At 45.8% G+C, this 17,390-nt stretch overlaps 1 protein-coding gene across 15 annotated transcripts in view; it reads left to right on the top strand.

Moving 5' to 3' along the window:
* The window catches only part of CEP350 (centrosomal protein 350), a 74,688-nt gene extending 61,749 nt beyond the window's left edge, over positions 1-12,939 (top strand). For all 15 annotated transcript variants that reach the window (XM_048073463.2, XM_048073461.2, XM_048073457.2 and 12 more), the window contains 4 exons: positions 942-1,343; positions 1,431-1,577; positions 2,750-2,872; positions 8,844-12,939. In XM_048073463.2, the coding sequence (XP_047929420.2) occupies positions 942-1,343; positions 1,431-1,577; positions 2,750-2,872; positions 8,844-9,008 (837 nt within the window). In that variant the 3' untranslated portion in view covers positions 9,009-12,939. The remainder of the gene's footprint in view (positions 1-941; positions 1,344-1,430; positions 1,578-2,749; positions 2,873-8,843) is intronic.
* The last annotated feature ends 4,451 nt before the right edge of the window (positions 12,940-17,390 follow it).

The following is a 17,390-nucleotide window of genomic DNA, read 5'->3' as shown; positions in this document are numbered from 1 at the left end:
TGTAGCACCAGTGTTGTTTTTTTCTCCCAAGTTCTGTTTGGTGGTGTGAAGATTGTGGCTATATGTATGTGTGTAATGTGTGTTCTTGTGTTTCCCTGGTCCCAACTCACTTTAGTAGCCCTGCAGGCTCAAAGACAAGTTTTGGCACATCAAAGTGAAAAATACTTCATTTAGATTGCGTTCTGCTTTCATGTTTGATTTCATTTAATTGTTACCGTCAATTTTATTCTAAAAATGTCAAAATACATTAAACTGTAAACTTACCTCTGTCTATCCTTGATGTGAAATAATCATCCTGTAAAATAATTAGTTGCTATAGAGATCATTAAGTTGTCAGACTGCTCTATCCACAGAAGTAATATATCACGAGCAGTGGAAGTTCAAGCAGTGGTTCAGAATAACCATTAATGACACAGATTTAGAACTTGGCCTTTCTGCTGAAGATGTCAGTAAACCTGTCTGCTTTGCCATTGATCTCAATATATTATCATCACAGAAAGCGTCAGCTCGTTTCACCATTGCTCAGTCACTAAAACAGCCATTGCCTGCTAAAAGCTTTTAGGCTGTTGAAGCAGATCTGAGACTTGCTGGTAAGCAAAGTGAAAAGTTACATGTCACGTTATCACTCTTTGAACTACTCAGCCTTTCCTAAACAGTTAAACATCAGGACACACAGTGGGCAGGTACAGGTGGTCTTCTGTAGGAAGCCTCTGAAAGCTCTGTAGGAACCCTCTGAAAGTGTTCATCAGGAGTGGTAGAAGATCCAGGTATTTGAGTTGAAACACTTCTAATTTTACTGTGCACTGTTTATTACCCTTGAAAGAATTGAGAGTAGTTGTGCATATATAACCAGTTAGTAGAGCACTTAAAAATACAAGTTGAATGCCTGATAGACAACGGTGTGACACTGCTTTGTATTTGCTCCGTGACTTAATTCACAGGAGAGTCCAGTGTTCGGTGCGAGCGGTCAGGAGGAGCTTGCCAAGAGGCTGGCTGAGCTGGAGCTCAATCGGGAGTTCCTGAGCGTGCTGGGAGATGATCAAGACTGGTTTGATGAGGACTATGGCCTTAGTTCCCGTAAGGTCCAGCAGAAGCAATCTGAGGAACCAGCAGTGCTGCCCAAGGTAGAAGCACAGAAAGTTCCAACAAAGCCGTGTGAGGAGCCTTTGGCAGTCCCTCATACTGCAGTGGAGGTGGAAGGTATGGTGCATGCAGCAGCTGAGGAACTCTGGAAACTGAAAGAGCTGGGTCATGATCTTCAAAACTTCAGCCTTCACACTGATCTTAGTGGTGCCATTAAAGAGCAGGACACGGACACGATAAACAAACAGGTCTATAAAAAGGTACAGTCTTTAGGCATTTTATTCTTGTCCTTTGAATTGTTACCATGAAGATCAGAAGCCTTAATTCTCACTTCTTCCTTTGTTAAGGTGGTGTTTGATTTAACAAGAGAGATCTTTGGAGAAATCTTTGCTGAGGATCCTAATCTAAATCAGCCTATTTGGATGAAACCGTGTAGGATCACATCTGCTTACTTTCGCCGAGTAAAAGATCCAAATGATCTGGATGAAATCAAGGTAGGGAGAAATTCTCGTGATAACAGGGAAGGGGAGATGAAAAATGTTGTAGTAACAGTTGCCTGAGGGTTAAAAGATAGTAACAGATCTATCCAGTGCGAGAAGTGTTGAGAAAAGAAATGAGATTACAAACCTGAAAGGGAATTTGTCAAGATGGTCCATTTTACTCAACAGGTTTGCCTCCCAGTCTTCTTGGCTGATACTAGTTACTTTTAAACCACAATCCTCTATGCAGAACTGACAGGAAAACCTTGGTCTTACAAGATTGGTAAAATTGGTATGCTGACAGACTGCTGCTTCAGCAGACCTCATTGGAACTCTGTATTGAGTATAGTGGCATGGATCCAACTGTAGGGTTGGGCCAAATGGGATGAGCTGGATTTTTTCATCAGACACACCTGTGCCAACCTCACTGAGAACAGTGGGAGTTGCCTGTATGGATCCAAACTTTGTCTGGTGAGGTTATTGCTGCATTTGGCCAAAGGAGAAATCCTGTTGCTGGTGGTAGTGCTTCAGAAAGGACAAAACCCCCAAAAGGTAGAGCCTGACTGGACCAAAGTTAAGCTTGTAGGGCTGGTTGTTAGGGGGAAAAAAAAACGTTTCTGAAAGTGCTCAACAAAGAACTTGTAATACAGCTTGTCAGGACAAAAATGAAGAGTCCTAGGTGTACTGTTTCTTCTTAAATTGTTATTTTGGACTGTATTTTGATAAACCTGCTGAAGATAAAGCATGTTAACTCTCTAGAAAAGTCAGAAGTAGTATCTGAATTAACCTGATTAGTTGAGAAGACTTTGAAAAGCCTGTGGCAGAGGAGAGCAGGGTCACAGGACAAGGACACGAAATTCACACCCTTCTTTTCTTTAATAACTTCCTACAAAATGAACTGTCATAATCTTCTGTTTACTGTACTGCTTAACTGAAAATTCTTGTTCTCAAGATTGTTCCAGGAACGGGTGTCTTTTTTTTTCCCACTTCTGGATTTAATAATTGTTCTGCCTGTGTAAGGCTGCCTCAAAGACTTGCACTGCAACTTACTTGTATTCACCGCATATCCCTTGGCTAAACAGATGCCTTCTATGCATTTATAGTCTTACTCTTTAGGGAAAGAACGTTGTGTATGCATGTCATTTCTGAGCTCAAATATGATAAATCTCACCTTTTCTGTTCTGTAGAGCTTCATTGCAGCTGAAGTACTGAAGTTGTTCAGCCTGAGGAAAGAACCTAATCACAAAACAGACTGGCAGAAGATGATGAAATTTGGGCGGAAGAAACGAGATAGAGTGGATCATATATTGGTGAGTAAATGAATACGAACAGACATTTCAGAGTCTGTCCCTCAGACTGAAGTATAACATGATCATACATTTCAGCATTTGAACATACTATTTACAGAATGCAAAGTGTGCATAAGATCTCGATGGAAGGTGTTTATTTTTTTTAGTTTTTCTTGCCAAAACAAAGCAAAACACAAAACAAGTCCAGTACCAATGAATCATGGAATAATAGAATGGCTTGGTTTGGAAGGGACCTTAAAGATCATCTAGTTCCAACGTAGGCAGGGACACCACCTACTAGATCAGATTGCTCAGGGCCTCATCTAACCTTGTCTTGAAGACCTCTGGGAATGGGGCATCCACAGCCACATGAAGTAAGGTGAATTGCTTGAATTCTCAGTTCATACTGGATTTTACTGGAGGTTAGATTTGCACACTCCCCAAGGTTTAAAGTGTGAATTTGCAGGAGGAATTGGAAAACTTGACTGAAAGGAGAGTGAACTTTTTCTTTGGGAAGAAAATACATTTTTCCTTTTACTTTAATTTGAAATGTTTCTATTTTGAAGTAATATTGATAAATTGGAGGCAGTGATACTGGAAACATAATAGACTTGATTGCTAACCACATTCAACTGAAAGGCTGCAAAACTCTTTGGGTTAGAAGAGCAAAGACTTCAACATGACAGTGTGAAAAACGATACTTCCCTAGTACAAGGCAAACAGTTTGCCAGATGGAACCCACAGCTAAGCTTTTCCTCAAAGCTAAGCGACGACCATGACTTCTGCTCCTGTAATGCTTGCCGTGAACTAGTGAATGCAGCTGCCACTGGGCAGAGACAGTTCACTGTTAGACCAACACAAGATAGAGCGTATCTGGCTGTGTACTAGTTTTTGAAAGGTTACTTGTTGGCTTGTGTTGCAGGATGATTAACATCTTTATTGGCTATAATGATGGTGAAGGTTCCACTTGGAAATATGAGTTGTCATTAACACCATGCTTTACTTAATTATACCCGAAATTGACTCCACACACGCGCACACAGAACTAACTTCAGGTCATGGGTCGTGTGGTCTTCTAATTGCCCATCAGTGGAAGGTTTCCAACATAGGCTTTTTCCCCAGGGGGTTAATTTGAATTGTACGTAAATAAAAGGCTTGTGTATAGGACCTGCATATCCTAGTACTCTTGGTTCTGGGTTATGGAGGCTGTTTGTAGTGTGTGCAAAAAGTCTTATGTTTAAATCTCTGAGAGGATTAATAGTACAACTGTTATGCTTGTGTACCAGTTCCAGATGTTGACTTCAGATTTCTTTGAGCCACACCTGGAAAGAAGGTTTCCTGACTAGGAAAAATTGCTCCAGTTGAAGGCATCAGTGTTTTAGATAGAATAAGTTGGAAGTTCAGACAATCTGGCCAGCAATTTACATGCAGACCCAGACATGAGAGATTAATAGAGCTCTGGCAAGTTTGGCTTAATAAATAACGTGCTTAATTTTATTTTGTTCTCACTAGAGTATGATAATAAAATTTTACTGAAGGCTGGGAATAACTGTGAAGATTGCAGCATGCCGTGCTTTGGGAGTAAGGCAGTCTTGGTGGCATTGCTACCAAATTCATACCGTAACATAAGCTGCTGTCAGAGAAGCTTCTAACTAAAAAGCCTAAGGAGATGATGCTTAATTCCTTTTACCTTATTCTATTATAATCCCTATAAAATACAAACTGCTTGGATTGCTTTCTCTGTCTCTTGGTCAACTTTCATGTTCTGGTCAAGTTTATGAGCTCTGTGGTAACACAAATCCGAGTTCACAGTTGGGTATGCAGGTCTGTGAAAGATCTGCTGCCTATCTGCTAGTAACTCACGGTGTAGCCCCAGACAGAGGATTCAGATTTGGAGTTTCACAAATTTTGTCTGAAATAGATTCAAGTAGTACAAACACTATGATTTGCTGAAAAAGAAATCAAGACTTTTTGGCAGGTTTAGGTGCTGTAGAAGCTTCTTTAGAAATAAACCACAACCAAAAATGCTCTGTTTCTTCAAGTTACACGAAGGTTTCTTTAGCAGATATCTATGTTGCAATATGCAGGGTGTTATTTGACTATACAGAGGAGCTGATTGATTCTCTGCATTCTTTGCTTATAAAGATAAGCAGTTAAAATAAAACATGAGCTTTTATAAGAGAGGTAAACCTTCTTTGACTTTTGTTACTTGCATTTAAGCTCTGAGCACAAGTCCTTCCCAGTTTCTTAACTTCTCATTCAAGTAAAAGTAATTTTCAAATGAAAACACCTTTTCTCAGTTTTTATTGAGACAACTACATATTTTTAGTGACTTTGAGAGGGGTTAAACACATCTGACTATCCAATACTGTGTGACCCAGGAGCTAGGTATAACTAATGCGGGGGTTTTGATACGGAGGAAGCAGAGTCTGTTGCATGCTTACTTCTCCAGCACATTAGTAATGACTGTCAAATAGTGACATTGCCTGCCCTGACGGCGGGGGTGGCTCTAAAACCCAGAGCCAAGTCTGTGTGCTGAACTGACTTAGGTTTCTCTGAAGGCACAGAGCAAGTGCCAGGCTATTTTGCCTGGCTTAATCTCTCCCTTGTTATTCCTGGATGTGTCCTAGAAGGCTCATTACACCAAACCTAGTTCCTGGTAGTAGTCCTTGACTACAGCAGAGGTTCAGCGTGGTGGGAGGGGGCAGGACAGCAGAAGCAGCCTGTGTTAGGGCAGTGCCCGGTGATGCGAGGAGGTGCGGGTGCCAGTTGGCCATCCCACCAGCTGGGAATCAAGGGGAGAAGTGGATGGATCAGCCCTTTGCGTGCTTGCTCTGCCTTGGACTCTGCTACTTCCACCACCAGGGACTGCATCTTTAGTCCTCTTTTCACTTTTAGTGTGGGAAAGAGCAGACAAAATAGCTGTCCGTGGTTTTCTGCCAGTGACAAAAAAACACTGTGCTCTTCTCTTTTTTTGCAGCTCAGTCAACTTCGATGGGGCATCTCTTTCCTCAATCTCTTTCCTCAGAAAGCATTTGTAACAGAACCTGTTAGGAGAGTTCTTGTTTGCTGGACAGTTGCTCGGACTATTAGTGGTTACAGCAAATCTTCACTTTCAGTTTCAAATCAAGTTAAAGGAACGTGTAGATGTTTGCTTTTCGTGTCCCTTAGTATTGCCTCCTTTATCTTGTGTATTCTGTCTGTGCTATGTGGGGAGAATCTCAGAGGTGCACGTAGGCAGAGGTGCTGCTTTGAGTGTATCAGTGTTCCCTAGACCTTTCAAAACCTTTGTAAGCTACAGTAAGAGCCCTCATATCTCCTTATTTAAGTTCAGGTGCTAACAATAGATTGTTCTCGCTATTTTTCCACTTGGGTCTTCAGCCAAAACTCTGTGCTTATCTGTTTGCATAGGGCTAGAACAAACACTGCTGTTGCTTTCCCTGTGCTGACCCTCTCACCCCTTTTCTTTTATCCTGAGCTTCAGAAAGTAAAGCTCACACGGTACTGCCAAACCTGCGTGTTTAGTTTTTACACCTGACAAGTCCGTCAACAGAATGCTGAAAAGCACTCGATCCTTCTGGCCTGTTGACTCGAGGGCTAAAATGTTCTCCGTGCGATTTTGAATTCTCCAACAAAGCAGAGCTGTCCTTATCAAGCTGGCTTAATCGGAAGCCTGCTTCTCTGGCGCCCACAACCTAAACCCCAGGGAAGTCAAACTGTAAGAAGAGAATCAAAGCCTGCTCTTATGCACAGTTGTAGATCTTAACGTTTCCAAACACTGGGCATGAAGTGCTGTGAAAATGGGCCTACCTGCCTTCCTCGTACTGGCATTCTTCCAAGGCAGTGGTTTATTTCTGGATTTTTCTTATTTCCAGTCTCCCAAATGATCTAGTGACTCCTTCAATGTAGTTTATTTTGCAGATATTAATGATTTTGAATGGGAATCTACAGAAATCAAAACTTTGTCTAAAGCTCACCAGGTCTCGCCTTACGTTCCCAGCAGGGAGATTGCTGCTGGCCTGGGACGGTCAGGCAGAAAGTCGTGTGGGTTGGTGTTGTGCAGCTGCTCCCGGCTGCCAGTCGTGGGAGTCATGGGTCAAGGTCCACCAGCACTTGTCTCCACCCATCTGCCTCATCTTTAGGATCTTCCTCACTTCCAGGATCTTTCTTCCAGACAGGATCTTCACTGTCTCCTTTTTGGTGCTTCTGTTTTCTCTCCAAGACCTCTCTCTTTCGGTAACGCTTCTTTGTGGCACCCTCTTCTTTCCAGGATGCCTATCTCCTGCTCTTCCTCATCCAAGTGGTCTGTGTGCGGTCGCGCAACACGTGATCAGCTCCAAATTGGTGCTTGTTTTATACCTCCTTATTAATGGGAGGATATAGGACACGCTGCTTTTATTTAGTCCAGGGCTTACCAAAATTTACAACCAGCACATACTGATTGTAGGCAGCAAGCTTCTCGAGGGAGAGACCTCAGAAGTCTGTGGGGGGGTGGATGGCTGAAACAAACTTACACCCAATTATCTGTCACTTGACAGTGTTCACAGTTTAAACTATTTTTTGCCTACAATGCACGTTCAAAATTTGATTGCCAGTACTGTTGCTTCTTCATTACTAGTAAGGAGCATAATGGAACCATTGCACTCCATCTTTGACAGCTGTAAGGGAAATGGGAGTTGTGCCAAAAAGGATGCTTGCTGCGGTAGCACGGAGATTTGTAAGCATTTAGTGTGACTCTTCCAAAGCTGTTTTCAGGATGAGATCCCTGCCCCTCTCCCCAGGCTCTCTTAGGAGAAGGAGAAAAGAGCTGTCAGACTGAAAACCCGTGTGTAACTGAAGCCTTATGAATGGCTAAAAACCCTGGAAGCAATGCAGCTTCCCTGGGGTTCCCAGAGCAGCCTGCTCTTGGGCTTCACGCTGTGTTTGGGTTATTGAGTCATCACTGTGCTGCCGCAGCTGTCACCTTCAAAACAGGCGAGTTGCTGCGCGGCTCAGCTTCAGACGGAAGGGAGGAAGTGTGTATTGGGGCTGCAGCTCTTGCGCTCTTTGAGATGACAACACTATAACATATTGATACTGGATTAGCGGATCGTTTTAAAGAGTGATGTTTGTCCCCACTCTTTCTGAGAAAGTTTGAGCTTTGTTGGGATGTGTCTGTAATACTAAATAGTCACTAAAACAAATTTTTAATAAGTTTAATTGGAGGTGTGGAATTTGGAGAGACTCCTGGTATGACTTTATTTGCTGAATGAGATTACCTTACTTCTGTCGGTTATTCAGACACCTATTTGCCAGTGACCAGTGAAATGGGATTTTGCTTGTCAACAGTTTAGGAATAAACAGAAATAAATATTCATTGAGTTATTCTTCTGGCTGTAAGAGCACAAAATTCAATTTGTAATAATGCTCTCAAATCCAATGAAGCATAAGTATTTTGTGTAAATGAGTTGTAAGACTGCCATACAACACAAGCCAGTGTTTTGTCTTCCTATACAGAAGAACTGGAGAAGTTTGTACGTTCCTTTAGGTTTTCTAATTCAAATAATCTGAACTGCAGTCAAGTCTTTTCTTTTTTTCCTTCCCTTTTTGAAGCCCTTTGCGTGATTCCTTACCAGTTTAAGCTGCATGAAATCAGCTTCCTGCAAATGGGCAATTAGGGAGTTTTTAATGGAGCTTGTGCTGGTGTTGGTCAAAAATATCCCATTAGCTGAGTTCTTTCAAGTGAAAAACTTATGCAGGAATATGAAATCCTTTGAACTGAGTAGTGTGGTGAAAGGTAGCAAATGTTCCTGCAGCGAAATAGCCTGGTTCAAATAGATCTGTGTCCGTTTTGCTATTCCAAGCGTTTCCTGTAATCTCTTGCAAAGACAGACATGCCGTTGGCAGATACAGGCTGTTATGGACTCTTTCTGGAACTATGCAGGGGATATTATCCTAGAGCAATGGAGTTGTAATGTGCGTTCGTTTTGCCTTTTCCTCTCTACCCTCCCAGGTGCAGGAACTTCATGAGGAAGAAGCACAGTGGGTGAACTACGATGAGGATGAACTGTGTGTAAAGATGCAGTTGGCAGACGGGATCTTTGAGGCCTTAATCAGAGACACTATTGATGTACTGAACCAGATAAATGAGAAGCAGCGGAGATTACTGCTTGTCTGACAGAGCTGAAAATAAACTTGACGCTGCGTAACCACTGAGTCATGGGCCTTTCTGACTCCCAACGTACTCTCCACCCTGCGAGCACTGCTGCTGGACTTCCACACGTGGGTTTTAAAGGCAGTACAGATGTGATTACAGCAACCTGAACTTGCATCCTCTGCCGCTAGAGACCTTGCACCGGATTTGTTGCTTGGAACAAGCTGATCCTCACTAGAGGCTGCGTCGTGGAGTGCTCAGACTGTTTGCGTGCCGATGCAGTTATGCCACATAGCTGTGAGCAGCTGTCCATGGCCCCTGCCTGGGCCTTTGACATGCAGCCTGTGTTCTGAAAGGGTTGGGTTAAGTTGGGGTATTGGCTGTTTTACTGGAATGGCGCTCAGCCATCAGTACTCGAGTTGTCTTTAGAAATGTGAGTAATTTGCAGAAGAAATGGTTTGGTCAGGTTTTAGTCGTAACTGAATATTTACCATACTGAACAGTGTTAAAACCTTAACACCTCTTCTCCTGCAGCCCTAACAATGTGCATCAGTTTCTTCTGCTCCGGAGCCCAGTTAATTCCATTTTCTGTGAAGCTGGTTTTCGTCTTTCTTCCCAGGATGTGGTACCAGATACGGTGCCGGTCAGTCCAGGGAAATTAGGTGATGTTGATTTTTGCATTCAAGTAAAGAATTCTTACTGCTTTTCCTATGTTAACGTGCTTCAATCCAGAGGTGGAGCAAGATAAAGGCCACCTCATGCCAAACGTGAAAGATGAGCCCGTGGACAACTTTCCTCCTACCGTGTAGCACTTCTTCACTTCCTGGAGCACCAGCTGCTCCTAGATAACGGATACTCAGGATTCTCTCAGGCACGAGACATGCAGGAGTGGAAAATGTTTCCTTGCAAAAATTTGGCCTTCACACCCTCAGCTTTCTCCCTTCTTGTCACCTAATAAATCGGAGAAGCAATTACTTGAACAATTTAGAGAACAGAGTGTATTCACCAAAGAAAGCAGTGCTTGACTGTCTGCATGTTTTGTGCTTGTGGCTTTTTTTTAATTTATTTTCAGATAATTTATTAAGTGGGTTATAGGAGAGTGTCCTGTGCAGTTGGTTGTGCTATCTTATATTTTGAGACAGCCAAACTTGAGAAAGCGTCTGTTCTGGAAACTGCCGGCGTCTGTATTCTTCACACACAACCTCCAGCTCCTCGAGGTAGATACAGGAAAGGTGAGAGGAACCAAACCTCAGTGACTGGGGGTGGGAAGCAAAGGTACAGCTAGGAACGGAGCTTCCCTGCACCTGATTCAGAGACAAGGGAGAGTTGAGGGGACCGAGCTGAAGAACGATGCGAAACTTCCCTGCTCCATCTGTTTCCTTCCTTTCCCAGAACTTCTAGGCCGTGGGCAGCTGTTACCCGGTTCATTCGGTGCCGGGTTGAACCACAGTGTCCTTCTGCCGAGTTCTTTCCTAATCTGTCCCTCCCATTCTGGTGTTTCTCTTGGATGAACACAGACAATCTGGGGTCGAACGTTGATGCCTTAATAGTGGATGTCCCTGTTTGTTAACCTGGGACAAGATGCAGAGGAGAGTCAGGTTCTCCAGGCACATTGGAGTGCAGGGAGATGCTTCGAAGCCCTCTTGGAGGTCCCCCAAAGATGCTGCTGCCCACGATAGGCATGGGGGGGGAGATACCTGCTGCTTCTTTCATCTGCTTGGTTCTTGGCCTTCTTAGTACGCCTATCTCTGCTACTGCTCCGTGAGGGTTTTTCTTTTCCTTTTTTTTTTTTGGTTTTGTTTTGGAAAGCTATCATTGGAATATTTGCATTTTGCACAACGACACGTGGCTGGTAATTCTTCAGGGACAGCACTGGGAAGTGTTGGATTTATCAGAGGTCCAAGCAGACTCTCAGATGTAGTATTGCCAGCACCTCACTTGCGAGTTAATGGTGAGCCATATTCATGGAAGCTTAATAAGTGGAAGAAGAAGGAGGAGATAACGCTGTAATAGGAACACCTCCAGCAGGGCATATGCACGTCTGTCCTGCAGTAGCAGCCTTTCTGGCTGGCTGGAAGTCAAATGGTCTTGGCAGAGCAATGTTCAGCCTTTTTCCTTAAGTGATTCATTTGTCCGCCTAAGGTGTCATGATGCTGAACTGTGAAATTCTCGAATGCTTAAAATAGAAGCAAACTAAAGCTGCTGCATTTAACCAGCCTGGTGTCACTGCTTGGGTCACTGCCTCAGATTCCCTTTCCTGGGTGTATCTTTTTCAATAGAGACGATTGTTATTTTTATAGGTAGCAATTACGAAAAGAAGGTAGAAACCCGCAGCGCAGGTTGGAGGCCGGAGTATCAGAGGAGCGCAGTTAGCTTCTGTCCCGTAGATGGTGTGGCCGGCACTGAGAAGGGTGCTGCGCATCACGGAGGCTTTTCAGCTGCCCTGTGGGGCTGGTGGGGCTTCTCTGTACAGCCACCAGCAGGGAGGAGGCTGCACAGCTGGCCTGCCAGAATACCAGGGACCATTGGAGATGATGTGCCCGTTGTCTCACTGGCTTAGATCAGCAGTAGTTTAGCACCCTCTACAGAAGTTGTTTTTACGGCTGTTCGGGCAGAAGAAAACTGTGTAAGTAGTGGCTTTATTCCTTTGCAAACATCACCGTTTATTTTTTGGTAGCAATCCTCGACAGGAGCAACCCTAAAAAGACTTGAATATACGTGAATTACCTTCTCAATACCTCAAGTGTGTTGAGTTGCTTTGAGTTGAGTGTATGCTCAATAGCTCGAGTGCGTTGAGTTACTTTGGGACTGATGATTACTGCGATGAAGCAATGGTCTGTCTGGGTCGTGTCTGATAACAAGGAGGTGGGGGGATTCTGGAGTTTTAACAGCAGAGGCCAAGTTCTGTATTTCTCTCTTCTCCCCAACCTTCCCACTAAAAGAACAAGATGATACTACTGGGTCCTGGTTATCTTGGTGCCAACCCCGTTAGAAGTTTCAAGGCTGCGAGATTTTTCTGAGACCTGTGAGCTCTTTGAGGCAGTGGCCAATGTCACTGTGGAGATGCGATTCCATTTTCGGAAGGATCTCGGTGCCGGGTGGGAAAGCCCAGGCTCGTGAGGACCAGGAGCGTGAGTACCTCTCGCAGCAGGATGCTTCCTGAGCTGAGCTGCGGCAAATCAGCACTTCTGCCTTTCAGAAGAGGCTCGCTGCTCACGAGGTAGAATTGAGGGATTGGAAAAATCCCGTCTTGTTCACTTTCCTTTCTTGAAAAAGTGGCCTTAGCTTTTTGCAATACTTGAATAAGTGTGTACCTGCAGAAGATCTTCAGTAGCACAGTGATAGAGACCTTTTAAGTGACTATTCTGCACGGAACTGAGCGCAGTTCTGACTTTCATATCCCTTTGCTACCTTAAGACTATTAGGAAAATAAAGTACTTTTCAGCAGAGAAACAGTTGAATCTTACAAGGTATTTAGTGCATCTGAAGTGTTTACAAATCAACTAAAATGGAGAAAAGCAAACTATTGAACTTATTTGTAATTTAAACGTTAAATGCAAAAATATATACAGATGAAAGAGGAATACTGTAATTAACCTGCATTTAATAGTTTTTTTTCCTTGACTTTGCAGAGCCTTTTGATATACGTTTGCAAAGCCGCCTTCTGGGAGGCTCCGTCTCCCGATGTACTGTGTTGTGGAGATACTAAAAAGAAACCTGTTTACTGTGTATGTGTAAATAACCTGGTAACTTGGTTTTTGGGCCAGTTTCAGCAAATGTTCACATCCAGAGCAGCTTTGCACAGTAGACAGACCCAAGGGTGTGGAGGGGTTTTTGTAATTAAGAACTGTAAAATAACCAGGGGGGTCCCTGTGTACACCAGTGTAAATATCTTTCGTAACTGAAATGTACTTTAAGAGAACAAAATCTGTAAATAAACTGATTTATAAATTAATCTTGTTTCCTGGTTCCTTATAAAATGGAGCTTTATAATTACCCAAATGGCTGCTAATTCTGAAGGTGTCCTGGAGATCTGTCCCTTATACGTTCCCCTCTCTGTCTGATGCTGTACTTGTGATGCCAATCACAGTCCACAAAATCCCATTAGTTGCCTTAATTATAATCACACGTTATTAGAATTTCCTTATTGTTAAAGCTGACTGATAAAAACAGAAAATAACATTGTGTAAAAGGCACTACGTGGCCTTGCCAGGAGAAAAATTACTCCTTGCCTTTATGTAAAATAGGTTTTAAAAACTCATGTTTTCCAACGTTTGGAAAAAAAAAAAACCTGTGTTGGAATGAAATTCTTCAGAGCCTAAGCCTTGTTTCAGAGCACTCAATTAGGCTCCTAAATTTTCACAGTTGAGTAAAGCTGCAGCCCCCAGCTCTGCTCACTTCCTCAGCTGGGGGGGCGAACACCCCTGCCTGAAAACTTCATTTCTTGGTGAAGCTTTCCTAAATCCTTGTGGTTTCCTTTTTCCTCTGATGGTTTCAAACTGTCTTCTGAACAGGAAAAAAACAAAACCCCAAACTTTTAACATATGAAAGGTAGCAGAGCTTTGCAAGAGGAGGTCAGAGCAGTTGCGGTGCCAAACCCCAGGCGTGCAGGCAGGCAGCGATGGGACCGCGAGGTGCAGGGGGAGCAGAATGGGCACAGCAGGAGACGGGGAAGACCCAGAGCATTTGTTGAGCCTGTTCAGGACCCGTGGCTACTGCTGCTCCTGCACCTCTGCTGTGTTTTGGGGCTGTTTCTTAGCATATAGCTGAGCGTTAAACACTGATTTCTGTCTAGCAAGGATGTTGGAAATGTTCTCTGGGAAAGTGGAGTTTGGAGCAAGAAGAACTTCAGGCTAGTGAGCTTGCACGATAAACTCATGCAGTTCCCTGTGCAGGTGGACCTGTGCCTAATCAGACGTGCAAACAGTCTGCAAGAAAGCAGTGCTGCTCTTCCAGCTTGGGTGAGTTATAAGGGGGGACCCCTGTGAACAAAACCACTGCGAAGGCATTATTAACGCTGCGCTGAGCAGTTTTTTGCTGTTTCTCCTTAGCAGAAGTACCTCACCGTGGAGGAAGTCTTGGTGCGCTCCTTTCGGAGGCTGTTCTGCTGCAGTCCCACGGTGTCAGCACTTGGCGGAGAGCATCGCAGCCGCCTGAGCTCGCTCTGAACCAGCCAGAGCGCGGCAGTGGGGCACTTGCTGCCCAAAGGGCTGAGACAAAGCGGTGCTGCAGCCTCTGCACGCTCATTATCAAACAGCAGGAGAGCATCCGTGGCACTTCCCTCACCCCGCAGCTATTTCGCTCCTTGAGCCTTGTGTTTGTAGACAGGGATCTACTTGCAGCCATCAGCATCCTTCCCTGGAAGTGGCTTAGAGTGCATTTACGCTGGAAAAAACTGAACTGTGCTTCTCCGGTTGGAGACCTGGCTTCCCTTTAAAAAGGGCCTGAGCAGCGGGAAGGCTGCCACGGTGCTCTGGCAAAGTGACACAGCAAAGTGCTGCATCGCTACCATGTCCTTGCCCAGTAATGCCTGGTAACCAGCTTGGCAAAGACTCTAATTTCCTCATTTTCAAACCTACATTGCTCCACTTTGGCACGGACTTTCTGCTGGGGTGTTTGCGCAACTCTTCCCAGCACCACCGGAGCGCAGCTGCCTTGCGAAGGCTGCGCCCGTGGACCTGGTGCAACTCCCGGGTTGGGCAACGGCAGGCAGCCGCCTTCCCCAGGACACCGCCGGGCACTGGTGCGGCGCCTCCCCGGGGAGGTGGTGCCATCGCTCTCCCTAAAACGCTGTCATGCTCAAAATGCTGTCTCTGCTCTGCATTTTGTGTCCTGCATAGCGTAAGGGCTTCCACAGTGCCCCTTGGTCCTCATTAGCACAGCCCTGGGAAGAAAAGGAGCCAGCAGGGAGCTGCTGGATGCTGGCAGCTCTCTGCAGGGCACGGGAAGGAGGGGAGGGGGCTGCCTGGCCGTGGCGTGGCAAATAAAATTCCTGGCCCCAGAGTTGCACCTTCCTGCCCCCTCCCCGGTGAGATCCTGGGGAAAGCTGGGGGAAAGGAGGAGAGAGGAGCCACCGCCCTCGGCACCTCTTCAGAAGGAGGACGAGGGTCAGGCAGGAGCAGGGTGTATGGGGAAAGAGGCCTTTTTTTGCCTGACGGACATGGTGTGTGAGGATGGCCTGAGCAGGCCTGGTTGGTTCCTGCTCTGGGGTTTTCCATCGGTCCCTTTGTGGGAGTTGCTGTGGCCCTGGGCCGTGCTCCCTGCCCAGTGCTGGTTCCTGGTGGCTGGCTGACTTGCCTGCCACCAACCGTGACATCTCGGCTGGCTGTAAATGGGATTTTCTCTCTGAGTTTGCTGGAGATGGAATTAATGGCGGTTATGGGGGCATCCCAGGTGGTAACATCAGCCAGCTCCTGCACCTTCACCCGGGTGTGCTGGAAGCATCCCCTGCTGCAGTGCTGGGTGGTGGTGGCACGGGGACAGAGACGTGGCCGGAGCCTTTCTAAAGAGGCTTTGTGTTCCTTCATTCCAGCACAACAGAGGCACTGAAGAGGATCCTGCCCTTTGCCTTGCTCAGCTTGAGGAGCCCGGTCTCACCTCGATCCCACTCGTTGCTCTATGGAGGTGATGGAGCCCGTGCAGCCCAGCCAGCCGGAGGTTGGCCATGGTGTGGCCCTTGGCAGGTGAGCCCACGTTGCGCTGCAGGACGGCCACGGCCAGAGGAGCGCCCCATTGTCATCTGTGTGGTATTCTGCTTCATGCGCTGCAATTAAGCCAGCTGCCAAATGATGATGTGGCAAATCTGGGCGGTGTGGTCTCCTCCGATCTGCTCCTGGACGCTGGGCAGATGAGCTGGAGTGGAAAACATCTGCTCTGTGCATCCTGGGTTGTGGCGATGACTTATAAGGAGGGACTTGAGTAGATCTCAAATTCGTTTCCAAACCCTACGTGCCAAAGAGGGTACCGGGTCCTACCAGCGCCCTCTGAAAAGAGCAGCGCTGCTGCGTCCTCCCGAGCAGGGATGAATCAGCGGAGGGTGAATAGCAGACAGGGGCTGGAACTGCTGCAGTCCTGCTGCAGACACAAACTACGTGAACACATTCATCACATCCTGAGAATGCACCCCAGATTTTCTTGCGCGTCTGTTGTTATTACAGGCTGGCTGGGCTTGAAAGGTAGAAATCAACAACTGCCGGCTACCAGTGGCAGCCCAGAGGGGCTCTGCTGGTCCTAGGGGCTCTGCTGAGCGAGCACCTCCGCAGGCACTGGCATCGGTCGGGGTTCGTGGCCACCCGTGTGTCATGGGGAATCGGGTGCCAGCTCCTCCGAACGGCCTCTTGAATGCCAGGGCTGGGTGATGGCATTGGCACCTGTCATGGTTGTGCCATGAGTCTTGCATTGGTTGCGTGTTTTTCTTGGAGTCAGTTCCTGGAATCCCAATTACGCAGGAACGTGTTCCTTAATTTTCAAGGAAGAAAGTCCATTTTGGGATCTCCCCGTCCCCGAAACTTCAAAACAAAGGGGAGGCGAGAAGTTCCTGGGTTGTCTTACCCTGACGGTTTCAGCCATTGGTTTTCTGCAGGCAGATTCGTGCAGACATTATAAATCTTTCCCCATTTTCCAAAGCACGTTCAGTAATCCTTTCTGGCAGTTCAAGAGCCGAATACGTAAAAACCCAAATAGTCTTTCCTTGTCTCCTCTCTAACCCAGCACAGAGATGATCAGAGCAGCTCTTTGTGTCTGTGAAAACGATCCATTTTGGGTGCATGAAACGAGTTCTGCAGGGCTCGAACGATTTCACTGAGGTCTTAGTGGCCTTTGAGGATCTTAGCCCACATCTCATTGACCTCAAGGCAGTTCCTGTTGGCTGGGAAGGGAGATCTGAGAGCTGATGAGCTTAATGAACATGGCACCTGTGCAGCTTGGGAGCATCTACAGCGATCCTTAGCCTCGTTACGTGGGAGTGAAGCATGTCTCTTCCCCAGGTTAAGGATGCTGAGCTGGGTGCTGAAGCCATTTTGCTGAGCTCTACTAATGGAAATCAAGCATGTTCCCAGCCACAGCATGAGAGCCTAAAGCTGGGCTCTGGGGCTGGCTGGGGGCTCCAAAGGGCAAGAGAAGGACCAGCAGCAGGTAGCACTTGGAGGGCATTCCCAAAGCCTCTCTGGCCTTCTACCACTTCTTTATTTTATTTTTAAAATTCATTTTAGTTAATCTCAAATCCATCTTCAACAACAACAAAAAAAAAACAGCTCTGCTTTGCCTTCAGGCGCGATCTGCAATGAAAATCCAGCTTGATGCAGAGATGAAAAGCTTGATCTTAAGAAAATAAATTAAAAAAAAAAAAAAAAAAAGAGGCCATGGGGGCAAGCCCGCGCCTGGTGCCGCAGGGACGCGCCAGCCTGG

The sequence above is a fragment of the Anser cygnoides genome, chromosome 8 (assembly GCF_040182565.1).
Source record: "Anser cygnoides isolate HZ-2024a breed goose chromosome 8, Taihu_goose_T2T_genome, whole genome shotgun sequence".
Taxonomy (NCBI): Eukaryota; Metazoa; Chordata; class Aves; order Anseriformes; family Anatidae; genus Anser; species Anser cygnoides.
Note: the sequence above shows the minus strand (reverse complement) of the source record. Positions and strands in the feature narration are given on the sequence as shown.